Source organism: Diadema setosum, chromosome 19 (assembly GCF_964275005.1).
Source record: "Diadema setosum chromosome 19, eeDiaSeto1, whole genome shotgun sequence".
Taxonomy (NCBI): Eukaryota; Metazoa; Echinodermata; class Echinoidea; order Diadematoida; family Diadematidae; genus Diadema; species Diadema setosum.
This window is the reverse complement of record NC_092703.1, coordinates 23,310,200-23,334,132: the sequence shown is the minus strand read 5'-3', so window position 1 is coordinate 23,334,132 and position 23,933 is coordinate 23,310,200. Positions and strand designations below refer to the sequence as shown.

The following is a 23,933-nucleotide window of genomic DNA, read 5'->3' as shown; positions in this document are numbered from 1 at the left end:
CCAAACACTGTAATACCAAAGGGAAAAAAAGTACAAGTGCACTTCTCTCTTTTTTTTTTTTTTTTTTTTTTTTTTTGGGGGGGGGGGGGAGGGAGGTTGAAAATGTTGCTTTCTCTCTTGCCTGAAATAAAGAAGAATATCCAGTGCATTCAAAATGGCACTGACATAAGGTGCATTTAAACCAATCTCCAGTATGAAATAAAAGATGAGCTACAGCCATTCTATAGTTCATTGGTGGTTACCTTGCACACACAATTTCATGCAATGTAACTGTGGGATAGAGCCTGGCACTATACACAATTGTACAAACACAGTCTTTATATAATTCATAACAAAACATGCATCCAAATTATGCAGTGGCCAAAAGGGCATTAGCACGTGTTGAATGAATAGTAACAAATACTGTATACACCAAATATTTCACAAGGTTTTATTTTTCACAAATTTCACGAGTCAGGTGCTATTCGCAAAATTAAAGACAAGTGAAAATATTGACTCTCATCCCGACATGAATGTGACACACACGTATAATACATTTCTCCATACGGGACAATACTCCACAATCGCAAATTTAACCACTCACGAAATCGTCAGGAAGTCCCGATTCGCGAAAATTTACACTCGCTAAATATATGGCGTATACGGTACTTGTAGCTTGCATGAGGGAACGTATGTGTATGACTCAATGGGCAAGAGAGTGTGTCGTACTCAATGAAACTAAGCACAGGAAACCTGTAGCAAAACACCAGACAGTGGAACAGTATACAGTCTGTATGTTGCTGAACACTGGGGGAGTGGAATGTTTTGTTTTCCTTTGCAGGTTGACTAGTGTAACTGCTTGTCATATCTGTAATATAGAATGAGACTTAATTTTTTTGCACACTATATTTCTACTAAAAATGTAAATTTTACACTAAATGGAAGTAGAGCAAAACAAATGCCCTGTTCAGATGTTCACTGTCATAAATGGTCTTCAAGTGTCAATGACATATGACATACCCCTGCTTTTGAACGTTAATTTCACTGCTGACATCTGCTTTACAGGAGACAGAATATTACACGTACTTTCATCTTGTCTTCCTGACATCCCAAGCTCTCTGAAGTTTTAATGAGTAATACATGGTTACGATGTAAAGAATTGCCACTGGGATGAACACCGCGATCCAAATTAGAAATACTGGCACATCAGCAAGGCGTCTCATCTCTCCTGTGATGAGGTACCTCTGGTAGGAGGAGTACTGGGCTACCAGCCCAAAGAAGAGGCCTCCAAGGCCAAACATCATCAGACCACTGTTGTGCAGGCTCAGCATCCAGACCTGGTTCTTTCTCAGTGCCTGCAGTCCGATGAGGGAGAGCACACCGGTTCCCATCCACGTGTACTGCCAGTAGACTGGGTGGAAGTCTGAGGCCGACTCAAAGAGGCCGAGGCGGGCTGCTGCCAGGGCGGCGACTTGGACCAAGACAATAGCAATGTTGAGCAGGACACATGTTCGGAATGTAGACTTCAACTGTGCACTGTGGAGAGAAAATTCACAATGCAATTATTGTTCGTCAAGTCACAGCCTTATCCACCCATATGTTTCCCCCAAGACAACTTGTACAGAGTATATCAGGCCTTCCTTGGAATAAATGATCTACAAAAATGTACTTAGGGGATGTACCAAGTACTTCTAAAATGTACATGGTCATATCATATGAAGATGTCACAAGTAAGTATAAGAAATATGATGGGGCCTACATAAAAGCTTTAAAGCTTGTAAAACTGTAGGTTCCCGAGTTCATAGGCATATAATTACACGGAGAATGGATAATGGAGCATGCGATTGTATCATTGCCCATTTCCAAAGTTCAAATTTAGGGTCATTAATCACAACATGACATACTGTTTGAAAGGATATTCTGCATACTTGTACATAAATAAAAAAAAAATAATAAGATTTCGCATATGATCATTCAAACTTGAAGAATGTTCAAGCTTTCTTGGTTCTTGAATGGGTGGACCAATCCTTGGAACTACACAATGTATATAATGTATGCCATATCACTTTATCTTGATCTTTTGTTCAGGATTATCACACTGTTGGTATGTAAACCAGGCCACTCATTTGTTTAACCATCTGTTGAAGAATGCTTGTGACGAGGCCAAATCCATTCAACAAAATGATGGCATTCCAATTGGTTAAATTGGGCGACTGGCAAACTCGGCCTCATCTTCAAGCTACCGTACCATTTCATATCCATCAAGATACAGAGAAAAGATGCTAACATAATTTGAAAGCATTTTAAAAGTAATTATTATCATTTTTTAAATTTTTTTTTATTTCTTTAAATTGGACTATGGAGGTAGACATAAACATTTTGCAGGTCCTTGTATCTACACTTCAATGGTTTATTGTACCAGGCTTGAGTTTTGGCAGCAACAATGACTTACCACCCATCACCACCAGCGCCGACATCTTGTAATTGAGCATTGATATACCAATGTACAGTATACACGTGCAAAGTAAAACTTAAAAGCAGCTGGCACTTCGGTTTTTGTAGTCACATCATGGCATAGACTAACTTCTTAATAAGACTCTTCACTACAGTACACAGGAGGTTTCATTATACTAGTAATGAACGATTTACAAATCCAGTGAATAATGGAATACATGTATGTAGGGTCCCATCACCGGCAAAATTGTGAAATCAGCCCCACCGCAGTACGTGTGCATCCGTGTGTTTAAATAGCAACCAAGCTAAGGTAAGGTTTAGGGTTAGGGTTAGGTTAGTATGGTTACATTAATCAAGGGACATTAGGAAGTCTTTCCGAGAATGATAGGGAGAAAGGAAAGAAAGAACAGAGGAAAAAACGGGAGAAAGGAAGGATGAAAGTTGCTATGCTGTGGAAATCAGCCCTGCCGCTGAATCAATGTAGCATAAACGCCGTTTGGTGGGGCCGCATTCACGAGTATACTACTAACTAGTAAGATATAGAACTGCTGTGGAAGAATGCCCCACCTTCGTTCTTATGTACTGTTGAATGCCACATGGTGGGGCTGAATTCACGAGTATAAAGTAAAGAGGCATGCCGTTGTAGTATTTACTACTACTAGTTGTATAGACACACAGTGGTGGGGCATACCTACCCGACCGACACTCTACAGTGACCACGTCTACAGCTACAGCAGTAGTAGGCCTACAAAAGACAGCATGCAGCAGTCAGAATCAGTACAGTCTACAGTCAATGGATCTTAAACGTTATGTAGATTTCTACTTGACCGAAACTTGCGAAAGATCAGTATGTATCTGCCATCTACTGATCTGGGGCCTGTTTCACAAAGGTCGCACTTAGTAAGTCAGACTTAGCGCTAGTCAATCTTAGTCTAAGTGCGACTTTTTAAGTCTGTTTCACAAAGTCAATCTTAGGCTAAGACTGACTTATTCGATTTGAATAATAATGTACGTGCCAAAAATATGCAAATTAGCCATTTGTTGTCTGCTGATGATTTTTGAGTAATTTCTGGAAGGGAAATTGCTTTGATTTTCTGCAACTACGATTCATATGACATTACTGTATCATTCGTTATTCACAGTGCTCATTTACTGACTCATATTATTTCTCTTTTGTACATGAATAGCCGCCATTTGATGATTATTTTGATATAACAGATGTTTTGTGCATGAGGCCTCTTTAATCCAGTCCCACATGTATTGGACTGTGTGAAAGTTAGGATAAATGGGGTTGCTCGCACAGCTCGCAGCAGCTAGCTGGCACTGATGATATGATCTCTGCATTCTGTACAACCATTCACATTGCACAATTGCTAACTGTGGACCTTGGTAGAAGAGGATTCTGGCTAGCCTCTTCTTGCACACGAAGAGAAGTTTTCTTTTCCAACTACCGGTAGCTAGAGTTGGTCGTAACTACAGAAGTGAGTGTAGCTTAATCTGTTAGTCATTAGGTAGGTCCTTGAAATTATGTAATTTGAGCAAGAGATGATTCATCGAAGGTTAGGAAGGGACTGAATATTATGAGCTCTGTGTGTGTTGTACCGATCTACTTGTATTGTAATTTGTAGAGTCTGCTCATTAACGTTAGTAATATCATGTCATTAGACAATGTCTACATTAGCCCGACCAGACGCTGTTAATACGATGTGCGAATAACTGGGCTGTGTATAGTTATGTCTACATATAAACTCTTATCAGTTCTAGTATTTAATAGTATGAGTCTGACTATCAATTAAACATGGCTATGCCTAGACTAACAGTTAGTGTAGAGTCTGTGCACTGTGTAATCAAGATAGGGGCACAGTGCCACATCTTCATGATTTTGAAGAAAACAAAGTGCATGATTGCCCTAAACTGCATTGTGTATAAGGTTAGTTAGAACCATAATAAATCATGGCTATGGCTATCAATTGGTCGAATTTTAAAGTCCAATTGCTGGGCCCTGAGTTGAATTGGAAAGTAATTGATGAATTTATGCATTTTCAGATTTTGGAATGTGTTTGAGAACTGCATCAATCAAGATTAGGCATAGAAACTACTAGACCTCTAACGTTTTCCGTGTATACGTTTCATACTGTAGCCTTTGATGCGAGGCAGAGGTGACTGTCTGGAGGAAACGGTTAGCCAATATATTGGCTAACCGTTTCCTCTAACTGACACAAAATGCTGGGGGGGGGGGGGGTTGTTATGTCTAATTTTGTTTTTTGCTTCCAGGAAAAAAAAAAGCATTCATTAAGATGTAACTGGTACCGTAGAAATGGAACTTGGCTAATTTCATTGGCAGTCATGTGTAGAGGTACTGTAGACCAATAAATCTGCCTCTTGTTGGGTAGCCTCTTGTTAATTGTATATATACGGTCGCTATATGCAGTCGACCGTATTACAGACTGTACAGATACAATTAGGCTACCAAACAAGAGACAAATTTATCGGTCTGACCAGTTAGTGTAGATAGACACAGCCCCGTCCTGTACACAAGAGGTATGATATTTCTAACAAGTATCTAGGTGGAACTAATTTGTTGGGTTTTTCTAATTTGTTGTGAATGCATGATATTTATAATGGATAGGCATGCATTAATATTCATGGGTAAGCAGCTGTAAGAAGATAACACAGGTAAGAAAGGATTGGTAGAAATATAATTAATTTCCAAAGTCCAGATACATGAAGATTATATAGCTCTTTATGAGCTAAAATTTTGGTTTAACTTAACAGTTCAAACTACCAGTACATTTGTAGGTAGGGATCTATTTTTATGACTATTTTTAATTTGGACCATTGTTCAGTGAATAGTGTAACGTTAGGAGTAGAAATGTACTAGACCCTCTACGAAACTAGTGATTCTCTAGTTTGTTAAAAATACTGCCATCTCACTCAGGATAAGATAAAGTGGAAGAAATTAATGAATATTAGGGGTTGATTATGCTTTTGAACTTCCCATTTTGGAATTTAAGTCTGACTTTACGCATGGCTTCAGGCCATGCGTAGAGTTACGCAGGACTTGGTGGGACTTACGCATGACTTAAGCTTTGTGAAACAGGATTTAAAGTCCTGCGTAAATTTACGCAGGACTTTGGGATTTACGCAGGGTTTGGGGATTTACGCACGAGTTAAGTCAAACTTAAATCTTTGTGAAACACCCCCCTGGTCAGATATCGGATATGTTCCGCAGAGACTGTTGACTGCGTATCCAGAGGAGAGCGACAATGTCAAAAAAAAAAATAAAAGACTGCTCCGGACAGACGGATCTTTCTGTCAAGATCTCTACATGTAGATATGATGTATGTATGTATTATTTTAGTTTGAAAAATACTGCAAAAAAAAACCGAATACTGGGGATGTTACCCATTCACATCATACTGATGCTGATTGTTAGTGGTATCAAAGATTTGAAATGATTGACAGGTCAACCTACTACATGTTAGTAGAGAAGAAAAAAAAAGAATAAAGGAGAAAAAAGGAACTAAATTCATGAGTATCATATGCATTCAGATCACCAGCTGTATGTCGGAGACACAGTTCAGGGTTTAGATACCTTATCTTGTATTGAGATGCCACTTGCTCTCTATGCTGATAATCACTACCATCTGTTCCCGCTACTCTGGCGCCCTTCGAAGACATCTTCCTGGCCGCTGATCCGGTCGGCGTGGGTGGCGTTTACCCGTACGTTGAACACTCGCAGATCTATTTGTGCAGACAGTAATTCATGAATTGGGGCTCGGGGCAGTACCACGTTCTTATAGGTTAATTGTGAGTTGCGAATTTGCGAGACAGTTGTTAGAATCTATACGAAATTGGGCAGCGAAAGCAGAGCTACTTGTGCTGCCGAGCGGGGAGCAGGCGGGGGTCGGTACGGTACGGGGCTAAGCTGGCCGGCCGGCCGCGGTTGGGGCGTTCATGCATGTGACGCGCTAGCTCAAGATGCGATCCTGAGACTTGTATTGCTATACAATGTACCATGTACATTTGTATGTACCAGCGACTTTACGTGTAAACGTACGTGTACTAGTAAAAGGATGTATTGTAGCGTCAAGGCGGAAAAAAAAAAACCGAACTGCCTGATTGCACCTACATTGTATATTAATTTACCTGCGATGATCTGTATGGGAGAGGCGGGGGGGGGGGGGGGGATTCCTCTTTGCACCTCCCTGCTGTATCATGTAAAAAAACTTACTCCCTCATCATCCGCAACTTCTTCAATTGGCATTTCAATAGATCTACAGGCCCCATTTCATAAAAGATTTTCGGATAGCATCTCTTGCTGAATGGCAACTTTCCATAGCACTCAGCCAATCAGGAAACTGCTGAGAGGTCACAACACTAGCTTACTCTGCATGGATTTTCCCTTATGATATGGTCTGAACAAACTAAACATTTTCATTTTTTCATTTCATTTATTTTTCATTTTGACAAAGAGTGTCATGCAATATTATCATAATCTTAAAAAAAAATACTGAATTTACAAAATACGTGTTACTTTTCATTTATCTCAATGTGAGTGTATGCAGAGAGATCAACTCCTTGGTGTATGAAATACAACGCTGTATTATTTGCGTGGAAACATGAAGGGCCTGATTACCTTTGGGAGCAGTGATTTAATTTTTTTTTCTCAAGATTTTACTTTACGTGTAGGTCTGTTGTATTACAAAGCATCCTACCATATAAAATTTTCGCAATAAAGCCTAAAATATAAGGAGATATCACTATTTTTTCTCAATTAACCATTATAACTGTGGACAGTTCAGTCTGGAAACATTTTTATTATAACTATTGATCACATTTTGTGTATTTGATAATATTTGATAACACTTAACATCGATTATACGGATTCACATTTTTACAATGGTTGTCTGCATCCCTAACTCACATTTCAGAACTATATTTTAAAGCACTAATGCTGGGTTTTTGTTTCATCTGCAAATTTATGCCTCATGAAATGAAATGAAATAACTGCTATACCGGCATTGATGAAAGATAATAAAATCTTAGATATGTCGATAATGTCTTGTTGACTTTCTTAAATTCATGACTCTAAATGTAATAGTGTCGTGAGTGTCTGCATTCTTATGACGTCATGAAGAAGTGTGATCAAGCATTTCGACATAAATCCGAAGTATATAGAAATCATCACTGAATGAGTGTAGCATCATATAAATGCCTTGTGTGTTCTGCTACTTCTCATAATGTCAAGCATAAAAAATATATTTATATTTGTCATTTATGCTGTAGATTACTTTCGATACATCATTCTTACATTTCACAAGCAACTTTGAAGCACGGACAATAATTGAAACATTGACATAGTGTGTGTGTGTGTGCGTGTGTGTGTTTGTGTGGTGTTTGGAGAATGGAAACGTAAGTGCAACAAAGTACAGTGGCAGATCCAGGATAATTTCCGTAAGGGGGGGGGGGGGGCACAAAAAATATTTCTGGTGCCACTTCCGGGTTTAATCAGATGATTTCCCCCCTCCCCCCGAAAAAAAAGCTCCTGCCTGCGCCCTTTTCATTTCTTTTTCTTTTTGTTCTTTTATCACCCCCCCCCCCAAAAAAAAAAATGAATAAATAGATAAATAAATAAGGGGGTACGAGTGCGCCCCCGGATACGCCATTATATTGAAAGTATGAAACGGCTCAGGTCATGTCATTTGACAAGGCTGTCGAGAGGTCGCTGATCAATGACTAAAATAAGAAGGATAGGACTAGAACGCTCATGATTAACGTATACACCACTCCGATTTTTGAATGGGCATTAATGAAGAAAGTGTATAAATGACGTAAACCCGAAGGATAGCTTGAGGGTGGATCACCGAAGTGATGCGGATATTAAATATCTAATAAATGTTTTAACAAAGTAAAACTGACCAGAAAGCTGTATGATACCCGAGAAATCTTATGGAAAAACCCATCTATATCTAAAATTATCTTTCTGCAAAGTTTTCCTATGTTTGCATTTGTTAAGCTTAAGTTTCAGAAACACGTTAACCAAATTTCAGAAATGGAACAGGATGATTGTTGTCGTCGACCAACTACGTGTAAATCCAATTAAAGAATGTTGTTCATGTAATGCAGAATCGTAATGCGCATTGACAAGAAAGTGACGGTGATTTGAATATGAAACGGGAAATGAAGAGGTAACCAGCAGACAAGCAAAGAATAGGCTTCGACACAAATATTGCTAGTGGCTATTATTGTATAGTGTATTCCTCATGGCCGGCGCCACGTTTTCAAAAGTGGGATCCCAGTTACGGCGGGTTTCACGAGCTAACAAGAAGAAAAAAAAAAAGGCTTTCAGCGCAACTTCTGGTGCCACTTCCGGGTATCTTCAGCTGACAAGAAAAAAAAAAAGAAGAAGAAAAGAAATAGTGTGTGTGTGTGTGTGGTGGGGGGGGGGGGCTCCCCCCCCCCCCTGTTCCTATATAGCGCATGCACTAAAATGCCAGCTGTGAACCTGTGTCAATGCTTCAGGGCACTTTGCGTCGTCCAAAAAGAACTTGAGGAAATTAACTTACAGAACAAATTTATTTCTATGCATATGAATAAACTAAATACGCATCCCCATTAGTCTTTAGAATATTATATATAAAAAATAAATCAACCCTTAAACAAAACGGTATAGGCCACCGAAGTCACGTTCAAACAGCCTTTAATGATATTGTTGTATACCAGAGACTTTGGACAGTGTGTATACATGTATAGGCCCTGACGCCATGGAGCTTTCTGTGCCAACCAGTACTCGAACTTCGAAGTGCTCAGATAAATGGTTGCCCATGCATATCAAGTGTGGTCATCACCGATCAATGATTAGTGAAGTTGTGGACTGGTCAAGTACAACCATCGACCTCTACCCCGAACTATACAAGCAGGGAGGTGTTTCGTCTCACCTCCCTGCTACAAGTTATTGGGGCAGATTTGTGGCAAAAAATTGGTCGAGATGGTCACATCCGGCGCAAAGCACGAAATTTTGCATATAGCGGTATTTTGTGGCGCTGATTTCAAAAATTGCTGGATCCAAAAGATCTGACCACGGGGTCGGCCGCCATTTTGAATTCCAATATGGCTGCCGTCACGATACATTAAAGATCCCTACACTTCAGTAATGACCTGTGGCACCAAATTTGGTACAAAAGAGCGATTTGACATGTTGACTTTGATGGCAGATTGATCTGAAGTGTGTGACAAACATCGAATCACCGCCATTTTGAATTCCAATATGGCCGCCTCGACGAAATGTTGAACATCCCTATCTCGAGTTCTAAGTGATGAGTGACGCTGAAATTAGGTGCAAACAGGTATTTTAACAAATTGAGATAAGTGTCATACACGTCCTATAAATCCGATTCGCGCTTGATTGTTGCGCAAACGCAAATTTGATTGTCGCCCCCTTGTGTTCACGAAACGCTTTTGCAGCTCACATTCTTATTTCAGAAGTCCGATTTTTATGTCTTGTTTCCTATCAGTACAATGGAAATGGTACTGGAATCCTTTCAACTATACTTCCATTAATCAATTGGTAATAACAAATAGGCATTGATCATACTGTGCATTGTAATTGCCATAACGTTGCCAATAACAGTGGTGATGCGTATTATATACCAATTTTCACGAAACGATGGGGGGGGGGGGGGTAGTAATCCAGGGGGAGAAATAGAACTCTCGTTAATTTTACACAAAATGTGAAATGTATCTTTCAGATTAAGAGGAATTACCTCGTTAATTATTTTAGTTCTTATGGGAAAGAAGAAGCTTATCTTGTAATACCTGTTACTATAATTTTAATCAGTCTTCCAGATGATGTGGTTAGGCATTTGGCACATTAAAAATTTTGATATGCTAATTGGAAATAAAGAATGGTATTAAAGATGAAAGGCGAAAATAGAATTGTATGAGAATATGGGTTTTCTGATAAGCATCCCTATGCGTCTTGGTTATGTTACCATGAAATATCTTGTAGAAATAACTTCTTCTCTCGCCGATTGATCTGCATGTAATCAAAACATAAACAGATGCATGTCTTACCAACGATCGAGATATGTGAAATATTTGACACGCACTCATGATGAGTTGAAGTAATAAAAAAAAAAGACGTACTGAGTATTGTGATGTTTTGATCACCAATGAAGGTCGTCAATGAACAGAAGCTGTCGCAAAAAAAATCACGGTAGAACATGATTTTGTGCGATAAAATTGAGCGTTTCAGGGAACATTCTCAACAGACCGCTTCTGTATTATATTACAATTCGTGGATGTTTCTTTTCAACAGCCAAGTAACGAAGCATTTCATTCACATGCTCCCTTCCATCAAGTTCCATAGCCAGGAACTCGCCTTGTTGCAGCTGTAGGTCGGGGGAACTTTTGTGAACAGAGCATGCATAAAATCTGCATTTAACCGGTTAAAGGACACAACGAGCAGTGTAGTAACAGCATGTTATTGAACCGAACGAGGGGATAGCAGCATGTTCGAAAAGACGTGTATTTCAAGCCAACCAACAAGGGGGTACAAATGTCAACAATAAAACGCCACGATTTTATTGGGTATGACTCCTCGAGATACGCCTGGCTGCATGCGTTTACTGAAACAGCAGCTCTCATCTCATACATCATGAAGAGTCGAGTAGGAGACACGATGGCAATATGGTTGTATAGTGCTATTGTGACGAAAATAGCCACAGATGTATTGAACCTGAATAACCACGTGTTTGTTTGTGTACATTATATTTTGTTGTACAATGACTCGTTCATACGGGCATGGTGTTCTTTGAAGCAAATTTTATCCTGTGACTATTGTAATGTTGAGGACAAACTGTCAGTGGATGACTATAAGGGAAGAATTCATATTTTCTACTCTCAGTGCCTTTTAATAATCACTCTGCATCGCGCTTGCAAAAAAAAAATAATAAAAAAAATAAAAAAATAAAAAAAATCATGTTACTATGCTAGCAGTTACTTTGTTTGTTTTTCCTGCTCATATGCGCAAATCACTTATAACCCTATAGAAGCCCAAGGGAGGGGGGCATTGTGCCCCCTACCATATTTTTGTTTGCCACTCCTATATACACCCTTTACCCGATTTCAACCATATTTGGTGACTTTTCCTAAAATCTTATTGCAAACATTTTGATATATAATTTACCTAAGTCCGATATTGCTGGTTGCCGTGGCAACCGTAAACTGACAACCATGTTAATCAGATTTTGCGTGATTTTCTGTTCCAATTTCAGTAAACAATGTAATAATGGATGAAATGGGGTTTTTCTTGGCTGTAATTTGCTGAAGGACCAAAATGTAAAGTAAGTATGGTTGTGAATTACCCTGAAATGGTCTTCTTACTATTTCTTTTATTTTTTTATAACATTGGCATCAAACAATATAATCGAAAATATGGCATTTTTCAAAGACTACCCTTTTATTTTGTGTTATCTTCACACAAGCTTTGCCTGTAATATCATTTGTTTATCATATCATCAATCTGCAAACTCAAAATGCAATATTTTGGAAATATGGAATGTGATACCAACATATGTACCCATTCCAAGCAATACATCATAGGTTTCATATATTTCTTTATATTGTAATGAATAGAGCCCCCACATGTTGACCTTGAGAAATTTCAACTAATAGTGAAGGTTGACTTGCTTTTCCTTTGTGGTGAATATGAAAATGATTGATATGAAACACAAACATATTTACTGGGGATAAAAAATAAAAAGAAAAAAAAAACATGATTTTAGTGTATTTCCTATGTATTTCTTTATATTTTGATAAATAGCGCCCTCAGTGGATGACCCTAAGAAATTTCAAATGTTGGGTCATGTAGAGTATGAGTTGCTCTACCCATGTGCCAAATGTGACGGTCATACATCATATAATAAAGAAGTTATATAGGGGGGGGGGGCACAATGTGCCCCCCCCCCCATGGGCCTGGAAGGGGTCAAAATAGCTTGGGCTTTATAGGGTTAACGTAACTATACACTCGTATATGCGACCTCCATCAACTCTTGCAAATAATGAAACCTTCGAAAACCTGGCAGTTCAATTTCCCAGATCGCGAAGTTCAGTGGCATCATTGCCTCTGTTCCGCATGTTAGGATGAAAAGAAAAAAATGCATCGAAACCCATTTTTGACGCATCACCCGACGTGTCTGCATCCCTTTAGCTTCCTCTCAATCTTCCTGCTTCACGGTTGTTAGGCATTTTATAGGCATCTGTAACATCAGAGCCGCTGACTTGTTAATGACCCCGTCTGCTTGGTAAAGCTTTTATACCGAATCCATGGGAAGTTTGAACTGAACAGAAGAGGAACTCCGGAAGATCAGACTATCCCCTTATTGATGATCGGTTTATTTTCGATACATACATTATTTCCATTCTCTTGAAGATGGACTGAGCGGACCATCCGAAACATCGGGGAAGACCATGGGCTATGATAGGCTACTCATCCTTTCTGCGCTCGGTCCTTTCGACAAAGCCCCACGAAGATTATTTTCTCTGATATTTCTCCATGCAGTATCCAGCTTCAAGCTAATTTCATCAAAAAATATTTTGTTAATCTAAAATTTCATCTCGTCAGTTGTGTTGATATCCTCTCTATTTCACGAAAAAGTAATTTTAACTTTTATTCAAAATACAATACATATAACGAAAATAATCTTAGAATAAGCATTTTTACATAAATTTTCCTGTCTACTCGGGTATATGTTGCATTCACAGAATTTCTCACTGACTTTGCATGGTATCAAAGCCTCAAAGCATCAAACGCCACAAGACAGGCAATTGCATGAGGCTTCGAAATGGGGGGGGGGGGGGGGGTGTTGGATGGGGGTTTCGGGTCATTGGTATAACCTGGGGATTTCTTGCGATTTTTTTCCCGGACCCCCACCCCAAAAAACAAAATAAATAAAAGTGCGTGTGCACATGTGTGTGTGTGTGTGTGTGTGTGTGTGTGTGTGTGTTGGGGTGTGGGGGGGGGGGGTGGGGGCGCTGTGCACATGCCACCAGCTCCCCTGGTTCCTCGCCCCCTGAATACGATGATGTCATGATAATCATGGTGTTTATAGAGTGGTGATGGTGATAATGATGATAATTTTATAGTAACAATGATGATGACATGATGATTGAGACTGCATGTTAATTTCATTATTGCTATAATGACTCCATGATTGATATTGCTTTTACCACCATGCACCACTTATGTCGCGGCGCCATTATCATCCACACCTTTAATCACGAATTTCGTCTGAACAACACAAAGCAAACAGTCCCCTAAAAAAAAACAACAACAACAACAACAACAACTCATTTACCAATATACATCTATTTGATGGCTAAAAAATATGTGAATAACTCTGAGAAGGAATAAACAACAAAATTCCTGTACGCACAATGTGGACTCATTTATTATAGGGAGAAATGGACCACAGACGAAACTTTAACCTTTTCAAAATGCAAGCAACTTTTGAAAAGGAAATAGATGATTTCTCATTTGAGTCAATGCATGCATTACATCAGAGTTTCCCCCGTGCATGTTTCTAAATAATGAGGTGAACACCTCTGATGATGCAATGTAAGCCCAATGTAAGCTTTGGTGACTCCTCATTATTAACTATGTATCTTTGTCTGTTGAATTAAAAGGGCGAAGCAACGACATTTGAGAACAACATTATAGGGCCTATAGCATAAAATGGTATATTGTACTAGTTATGAACCATGTATTAGCCCCCCCCCCCATTGCTTATAAGAAAATGAAAGATGAAGGGGGGGGGGGGGGCTAATGAGAGTGGGGATGGGTGGGTGTGTAACGTTATATCAAGGTGTCCTGTTGTCCACAAAGGCCAAAGGACATCATTCAGTGGTCTTTTGTTTGTTTGTTTGTTTGTTTGTTTTTGCTTTTGTTTGTTTGATTCTCGAGATCTCGACGTCTGTAAACATTGTTCACGTTATTTGAGTGTGTAGTATAACATAATTATTGCGTTCCGGTGGAATATTTCAGCCTTAATTTGGCAAATTTAAGAGCGGCTAAATTACTAATGACACAGGTTTCAACACAGACATTAAATCAAAGCATATTCTGATAAAATTTTTAGACCATGCTGAGATGGACTCGAGAAGTGCAACCCACCCGTGTCAGCTCAAACCTCAATCTACATTCCTCCATGGGTATTCCATGTTTACAAAATATGGCAAACTTTGAACAATATTATGACTGGCATCAGAATGCGTGTATGAGGTAAACGGTGTATAAATCTATATAATTCGACATTTTTTTTTTTTTTTTTTTACAGTGCTGCCTATATAGGACAAAACACATACCTGATGATTAAAAGAAAAAAAAAACACGTTTTTTTTCTCTCTCTCAAGTTCACAGTTAACTTATGTGTCTTTTTCATTTTTTTTCCTTTTATTCAGCGTTCGTTACTATGTCTTAACCCTATTAAGCCCAAGCTATTTTGACCCTTCCCAGGCCCAAGGGGGGGGGGGGGGGGGGCACATTGTGCCCTCTATATAACTTTGTTATTGTTTGATGTTTCATCGTCATATTTGGCACATGGGTAGAGCAACTCATACTCTACACGACCGCATACTTGAATTTTTTTAAAGTCACCCATAGAGGGCGCTATTTACCAAAATATAAAGAAATACATAGGAAATATGCTAAATTTTCTGAATAATCTTTAGCACAAGTATATGTCTTATCATAAACCAATATTTTTCATATTTGCCACAAAAGATGTGCACATCAAAGCTCATTATTGTGTATAGTTATGGTTGAAATTTCTCAAGGTCACCACATGGGGGCGCCATTCATAACAAAATAAAGAAATAATTATGAGACCTGTGATGAATATTGTTTGGGATAGGTACATGCATAGTTATCATAATAATCATATTTCATATTCCCATAATATGTGAATTTTAAGTTTGCAGATTGATAATGTGATAAACAAATGATATTAGAAGTATAACTTGGGTGAAGGAATCAAAATGACACAAAATAGAACGGCAATATTTGGAAAATACTGTTATTTTCAAGTATCTCTATTTTATCTATTGTTTTATGCCGTTGTCACAGAAAAATAAAGGAAATTAATACGAAAAGGCAGGGCCATAATTACTTCACATTTTGCTTCTTCAGCAAATTTCAGCCAAGAAACGCCCATTTCATATATTATAATATTGTAAATTGGAACTGGAACAGAAAAATACGCAAAATCTGACTGACATGGTTGTCGGTTTATGGTTGCCATGGCAACCAGCAATATCAAATATAGCTAAATTATATATCAAAATGTTCGGAATAAGATTTTAGGAAAAGTCACCCAATTTGGTTAAAATTGGATTAAGGGCGAAGGAGTGGCGAATGAAAATCTGGTAGGGGGGCACAATATGCCCCCCCCCCTTGGACTTTATAGGGTTAATCAAGTTGTGTTTCATTTTCTTGCCACATTGTTTATGATTTTGAAGAGCCGTCGTAATATGCTCGGTAGTTTTAGAAAGACAGGAAACGACTGATGCCCAGGCTATCGTTCCATCTAGCTAATGACATCACAGTCATGGCGGAGAGCACAGTGTTAGACGATCAAATAACCAATGCAAAACAAGGTAAGATTTAGCTGCCTACATGCAACTTGTAGCTTGTTAAACAAGTCATTCTGGAATTTTATGCTTTTAGCTGTATGTACGATGAGTCTTAGCTCAATAGGATGTTAGGTTAGTGAGTTATTTGTACCATTGAGAGTGCGACGAGGGAATTTGTTGTGAGAGAATCAATGACTTGTCTGTGGGTTGTCTGCAACATGTCCTCACCCCCCGTACGGTGACGTCTTTCCATGATGGTGCAGGCAATTTTGCGTGACCGGCGCGGCGCGCCCAACTTGACAAAATATAAATCTTGAAAATAAGATATTATTCATTCCACGGTAAAAGGACGCGGCGACAGTCGGCATATTTTGGGGAATAATATTCTGTGAGTATGTACAACCTGCACGTAGACAAATTAACCTCTCGTTCTAATGAAAAAAATCAGTCAAATTTTGACTTGCCTCTGGCTCGAAATAGTTGACAATTCATTTGCGTGTAATATGATTGACCGTGCGTGTGTGTGAGTGTGTGCATACTGTGCTGTGCTGTGTGTTGGTACATTGACTCTGCGAATGGCGATTGGGCCTGGGTACTGCACAGTGAACTGTCTGCTGCATTGTGTGGTCTGTAAAAGCCAGTGCAATTGAAGTGGGTGCGGATGATTGGCAATCATTGCCAGAATTCCTGTGTTTTTACAGAGTGTGATGGCTAATCACACTCTATTAAAACAGCCCAGAAGAGGTGAAAGTAGTGTGAAGAGAGCTACTGTAACAAAAGTGTAACACACAAGTCTTGACATTAATTGACTTTGAGTTTCAGTCATCTTGCATACTGTGTAGAAAGTTGTGATGTGTTTTGTGTGTTTGGAGTGTTCTACTAATCACTATTAAAGTCAGATTCTAGTTTGCCACTGGCACAAACAGTGCTTATCTACTTACTTTGATAACTAGAATCTCACTTTCAGACTTTTAAAGGACAAGTCCACCTTCATTGACATGTGGATTGAGTGAATGCAGCAATATTAGTAGAACACATCAGCGAGAGTTTGAGGAAAATGGGACAATCTGTTCAGAAGTTACGAATTTTTGAAATTTCCGCTCGGTCACTGCTGGATGAGAAGACTACTACAGCTTGTGATGTCACGTGTAGAACGATATAAAGAAAATGTAAAGAAAATTCAGCATATTTTCACTCTTCTCGCATAATAAAAGAACATTTGACTTGCTTCTTTCAGAAGGCAGGGGGAACAATATTTGATACCCTTAGCATACAGTACATCAGTGACAAGGTGAGGAAATTTGCATTTTTTTCAAAAAATAAAATTTTGTGAAATTCTTTTTACATTGCCCTTATACTTGTATCGTTCTACGCATGTGACATCATACACGTATACTGTAGTAGTCTTCTAGTCCAGCAGTGACTGCGCAGATACACTGTACTTAAAAAATTCATAACTTTTGAATAGATTATCAGATTTTCCCCAAACTTTCAGTGATGTGTTCTACTAAGATTGCTGCATTCACTCAATCCGGAAGGTAGACTAGTCCTTTAATTTGGCATTGTCACAAAATCTAAGAGGGCAGATAGGAGAGACTGTAAATTACCTCCCCCCCCCCCAAAAAAAAAAAAAAAAAAAGAGAAAAAAAAAGAGATGATTTTGCTTGGGGATCCTTGAAACATTGCAGATTTGTGTAACGTAAACAATGAACATTCGCAGCATGAAACCTTTGTAAATTTCAACTGCGTATTCCATGCATTGTGTAGGACTACAGTAGATAAAAAACTTTTGAATTAATTTTACTTGATTTTGAATACTTTTTTTATATGCAATATTACGATTTCCAAAGTGTACAGTTCTGTAGTTGTTTGTTGCAAAAGTTGGAGGATGTGTAGAATGGAAATCCTCAGAGTCATACATTGTATAATACACGTAACACAAACTGTTTGACATGATAAATACTGTGTTTTGAAGTTACAGTATCCATATGTTAGCTTATAACCGTGTGCTTGTTTTTTTTTTCTCCACATTGTGGGTCAGATCATGCTACATTTTATATGACATAACTATCTGACACTTGTACATTAAGCCATATATACAGTGCATATTAAATTCAGTAGATCGCAATACGGTGTACCCACTCCACATGGTATGAACATACAGTTGTACTGTACGTACACTGTACATTGTATTTTGGTTGATAATTCAATTACTGTACCAATGGTTTCTCTGACTTTCAGAACTTACCAATAAATATGAAAAACTGAGAAAGCTAGCACTCTTGCAGTTCAGATATTATGAGATCTATTGTACAAATATTGAAAGTTTCATATCAGACTTGTACAGTTACATGTACAATAGCTTATAGTATTGTATACTCCTATAGAAATTAAAATACCCCACTACACATCTATTGAGGTAAACAGGGTAGGGAGAATAAGAAAATGATGTTTGATGTCTTTACCTGTAAATGATATTACCATACAGAGTAATTTGTGTTTATTACAATTTACATTGCAGCTTGTTATCAATGCAACTGTAACAACATGTTGCAGTGTGTATTCAAATACAAACATTGTATATGTACAATAATTGTACACAGCGGTCAGAGACAGTCCCACATATTGTTTATTTATAACTTTCGTTTAAAAACCTTAACAATATATGATATTTATATATTCAAAATCGCTAACTTAATGTTTTACATGTATGTTTATAATAACAATTTGGCACCAGTCAATATTTCTATTCTATTTCGCCACAATATAGATGTTCACCAATATAATACTCGCTCACGTTTTAAATTCAATTATCCTGTAGCCAATAGTCACTCCATACTAAAATCTGTGAAGCATACCGGTCCCCGTATCTGGAACAACCTTTCAAATGACATCGCTTCTTGTTCAACCATAACTTCTTTCAAACTTAAATTGAAGAATCTTTTGATTCATATTTATAAAGAAAATAACCAAGTTCAATAATTTATTTGATTTGAACTCCAAAAGAATTATTAAGTTATAATATTACTCATGAATTTTATTACCAAGAGGAATATACATATGCATCATTATGTGACTGTATTTATTGGGGGGGGGGGGGGGAGGAGGTGTCATACTTCCCTGGGCTAAGACCTCCTTATTTATTTTTTTCCATTTCAATGTATAGTATTTCCTGTGTTTTATGTACAATTTCAAGCAGTTCATTATTTTACTTCATTTAAAAATTCTGTTCACTTCGTTATGTACATGTACATATGCATTCTACTTACCATTGTAATCTGGGGGCTTTACGCCTTTTCAAGCTATCGCTTTTTGTAGTCCATGTTCTCCTCGTCAATATTTCTTTTTCTTTTTGCTATGTCGATCTCACAATGTATTTGTTTTTATGATGATTGAGGTGAATAAACGAATTGACATGAATTGAATTGAATTTATGGTAGGGTATAATATTGACATCAAGGGCTGCAGATAAAAGCATTTATGAGAGTCAGCACTGCAAAAGAATTTTGTATGATGTGCTTGTACTGTAATTTATGGATGCCGTAATTTGAGGGCATGACACATTAGCATCTTGTAGTGCTTTTTGTTGTTGTTTTCATGTGTGATAACGAATCAAAACTGGGGAATGATCTGTGATTTGGTGCTGTATCTTTGGAATTTGCAGCGTTCACAATGTCTGTACTAGTGATTCATAAAGTTGGGAAAAAATCTTTTATGTAAGCTCTATTTTGGACACTTTTATATCGGTTGCAGTGTCACAGTTGTAAATTGCTGAATATGTACAAATTGTAACTGATCATTAAATTGGCAACATATTTACAACATGGGTTTAATTTTTTTGTCTCAAATTGACAAATGTTTGTATTATCTGTATCTGTGAGTTTGTATAAATCTCATGAAAATTTAACCATGTTTTCCTTCAAAATAGTGTATCTGGTATACAAAGATGTGTACAGTGAAATTAGGAATTGCCAATTTGATGACAAGATAAAATATCTGTTGCAAAATGTCATGAGGACTTGATGTATTTATCAAAGGGAGGAATAGTTTGAAAGGTTATCCTGCTAGGGTGTGAATCATCGATGTTCACCAGGATTGATTTTGATCACATGCATTTCCTGCATCAGCCAGGCGAAGCTCGTTGCAATCAAAACATTGCAAGTCTAATGAGGCCCTGTGATGTGCTGTGTCATTTTGAACTCTGCGTGTCATCAAGGACAAGTTCGTAGCCAGGCCCCAGCCCGTGCACACAGGTTTGAAACAAAACAAACCATGTTTCCTTGTTAATATCATTGCACAGTAAAGAGAAGAAGCTCCAGTTATGTTTTTTTTTGGGAAACTCACATACATGTAACTCTTGCTCATCTTGAAGAATCATGTAAAGGGCAAAATCACATCAAACATGCAAAACCAGAATCTAAACAAATTGATAGGGAAAGATAAATATTTTTTAGAAACATGATTTTGAAGTAAATCCCCCTCCTCTCCCTACAAAGTGTGGAAATCTGGACAGTTTTATGTAAAGCATTTTTCAATAATTCTTGAAAAAAAGTCAATTCTCAGACATGTGTATGAAAATCAATTACTGATTTGAAGGACAACATTGTATTGAGTCAGGCACAGAAGTACTTAGCTGCAAAATTGAATCATAGACGGAGGTCATTGCTTCTTCCCGATGGCACAAGGTATCTCATGTTCTCTATGGGATGAACTACTGTAGCGTAATGATATATTGTATTAATAATATTACATACCTCTACCTCTGATGATAAAATCAAGTAACCGTGGAGTGATATTAGAAACTAGACTCATTATGAGTCTTGGCATGCTTGTTATGGCCATGTCAGCAGACGGCTCTACGAGTTCGCCATACACTCAACACTTCATTACCTGTCATAGTGTGTGTACACTTGCCGACTTACATTGCTCATGAGTCATTTTATGAGAATTAGTCTCCCAACCAGGTGATGTCATTTGATGGCTAACAACAGACCTTCAGCTTATGTTAGTAGTGGTTAGTAAAATACAAATTGAAATGTGATGTAGAGTCATTTACAAAGGATGCATAGCCATGAGATCATCAGAAATTGTATGCATTCAAGGTACACTGTAACTTCAGAATAGATACCCGGAGCTGCCAAATATTATGTACTATATTAAGTATGCTTTTTCTTCAGAAAAAAAATGCTTTTGAAATGAAAATAGATATTTTCAAAGCTTTGAGTAAGCATGCTGAGTTTGTGCAGTTTTCCCATTTTTAACCAAATTTGCTGTCAAAATGTGTGTTTACTGTACTTGTGTTTTAATGGTGCATCAGCATACATGTGTATACATTTGCTGTTATTGTTGTTGATGATCTGCAGAGGATGGTAGCTTTGATCCATATCTAAGCCAGGAATTTGCAAAATATTGCAGAGTGAATTGTATCCATACACAAAAAACAATAATTTTACTGCAAACACACAATTTATGTGTACGTACAATTGTATTCACAACTTACTGTATGTCAGGATTTTTCACATTGGCATTACAGAAACTTAGAACCATATCACACTTTCCCGTAAGCTAATGTCATACATGTGAACTCTGCGACGCTAATACTTGAAAAACGCCTGGGGAAAAATATCAGCATCAGGGTCAATAGTCTGTCACAAATGGAGTTCTTGCCAGAACATTAATGAGGTGCACAACAAAAGATGTCTTTTGTCCTTTGTGTGTTAATTTAACAAACCAGGGCTGCAACATTGCAAAGCGTGCAGCTACATGTAGATTATAAAAGAATAACAACAACTTTGAATATCAGCTTATCATTTTGTTCGTCTGATGATGAACAACATGATAGAACTTGTACTTCAAACTCATCTCGTGACTCATTACCGTCCCAGCTCATCAGAGAAAAATCAGTGATTTATCTAATTTGTCACTCAGCGAACATAAAATGTGTGCTCTTCTAATGACCAACCGTTGTGTTGTGAGAGCAATAACATATTAACCATTGTTTGTAGTCTTCAGTCATTACACAGTTTTTTTTTTTACATTTATGTACATGTATGTACAAATGTATGTACTGTTGTATTTGTGTGTGTGTGTGAAATTCATCTGTTAGACTTCATCAACTGTTTGCTCATTTGACTTCAAATTGGCCACTCACAGTAATATCAAATAGTCTGATTTTCATATTTATAATCAGAAGTGTTTTCTTGGGCATGCTTTAACTTGGCAAATTCCCATATTCTTGGTACTGTACAAATATAAGTTGTACATATTGTAAACCAACATTGAACAAAACACAAATTTGACAACTGACCTGACCCATGAGAAAAGAAGAAAGATTTTTATCCCCCTCTCTCTCTGCATTTTTTCCTCTTCATGCTTATTCTTCTGTGTACTTTGATGAATTTTATACATGAAAAAAAAAATCACTTCTTGTGTGCTTTAAAAAAAATTGTTCAGTCCTTTCCAGTTTATTGTTTCGGAACTCGCCCATTAGACCTGCACTGTAACACATTCCCTGATTGTAAGCCAGCATTGATTGGATAGTTGACCAATCAATATGATAGCAAGAGACTGACTGCCTAATGAGATTCTCTGTTTTTATAATATTTGCATCAGCACATCTGCATTACATCTTACCTTTCCATAGTACATACGAACATCAGAATTCAGCAGAGAACATACTCTTGTTTGTTTGTTTGTTTGTTTTTTTGGAAAGATGGTGATTTTTAGATTTACAATGTACAAATGTACATTCCCTTTATGTGTCATGTACAAGTGTAGTACTCTGGCTTTTTTGAATAGCAAATGACTAGAAATATTTTAGTACAACTTGCTATTCTAAAGGAAATAACTCCCAAGTTACACTAAGCATCAGCACATCAGTACAAACTTGCCTCAGCTTGCCTCATCATAACACATCATAACTTTAATAGGCATAGCAGGAATCATCAAGGATTATATGGCTTTAAGACTTTAACTTACCTTCTAATGGATACAAATGATGCACTCTTTAAGATCATACATCCCTTTTGCAATATCGCTAAATTTTAACATGGTTTAAGAATATTGTCTCCCAGCATCATGTATGAAATATAGGGTCATACAACTTGGGGGTTTTAAGGAAAGAAATGAAAAACTACATGTACAACATTGTAACCCCATGTCACTGAGAATATGCTCCCCTTTTATACCAAGAATAACTTATTTATTTATTTTTTTTTTTGAGGGGGGAGGGGGTGTCTGAAAAAATCATTTGAAATCAATATACAGCGTAACTATTGTTTCCCCCTCCATCATGGGACGTTACCGATTTTATCATTCTGTGCAAAGGTCTGAATTACTTGTATACATTGTACCTACAATGTATCTAAATACAAAGCCTACCTTCCTCTAAAAGGAATCTGATTTTCAGATATGCAAAAAGGAACACACAAACTTTAAAGCCAGAAATTTAATTTTTTTTTTTTTAATATCGCAAGAAACATCACTGACATAAAGTCTGTCTGATGAATGTACTAATTGTCTGTAGGTGGTCTCAATGTACGACACACTCCCACACACATACACAATCCTACCTTTTCCATTTACATCATAGCTCAGCAGGGAAATTCAGATTTCCTTTCATGGATACGACATACTTCAGTGCTCTCAAAGCAAACAAATATTTCTATCACTTCTGTATGTCACCAGTTTCCTGATATGCAAGGTCAAAAATACCTCTTGAGCAAATTCTCAAGAATTTTTTCAACATTAGATATTTAATTACTGCAACTATTTTAGGACTTTATCTATTTTGTCGATTACAATACCATCTACAATGTACACATACAATTGTGGATTATAAAATACTGCAAATGCAAAAAATATATCTA

At 37.6% G+C, this 23,933-nt stretch overlaps 2 protein-coding genes across 2 annotated transcripts in view; one reads left to right on the top strand and one right to left on the bottom strand.

The window, feature by feature from the left end:
- Window positions 1-1,004: 1,004 nt before the first annotated feature.
- Window positions 1,005-6,137, bottom strand: LOC140243104 (protein jagunal homolog 1-like). Its single transcript, XM_072322836.1, has 2 exons — window positions 6,029-6,137; window positions 1,005-1,515 (listed from the first exon to the last, which is right to left on the bottom strand). Exons 1-2 carry the CDS (start codon window positions 6,112-6,114, stop codon window positions 1,068-1,070), a joined length of 534 nt encoding a protein of 177 aa, XP_072178937.1. The 5' UTR covers window positions 6,115-6,137; the 3' UTR covers window positions 1,005-1,067.
- Window positions 6,138-16,041: 9,904 nt separating this feature from the next.
- Window positions 16,042-23,933, top strand: part of LOC140242352 (uncharacterized) — an 88,290-nt gene continuing 80,398 nt past the window's right edge. Inside the window, exon 1 of the mRNA XM_072322088.1 lies at window positions 16,042-16,089. The gene's annotated coding sequence lies outside the window, so the exon portion shown is untranslated. The remainder of the gene's footprint in view (window positions 16,090-23,933) is intronic.

Excerpts from the sequence above, each read along its gene's own strand:
- LOC140243104 (XM_072322836.1), bottom strand. The coding sequence starts at position 6,114 with ATGTCTTCGAAGGGCGCCAGAGTAGCGGGAACAGATGGTAGTGATTAT. Across the intron at positions 1,516-6,028 it reads GCATCTCAATACAAGATAAG|TGCACAGTTGAAGTCTACAT; the intron begins GTATCTAAACCC and ends TTCTCTCCACAG.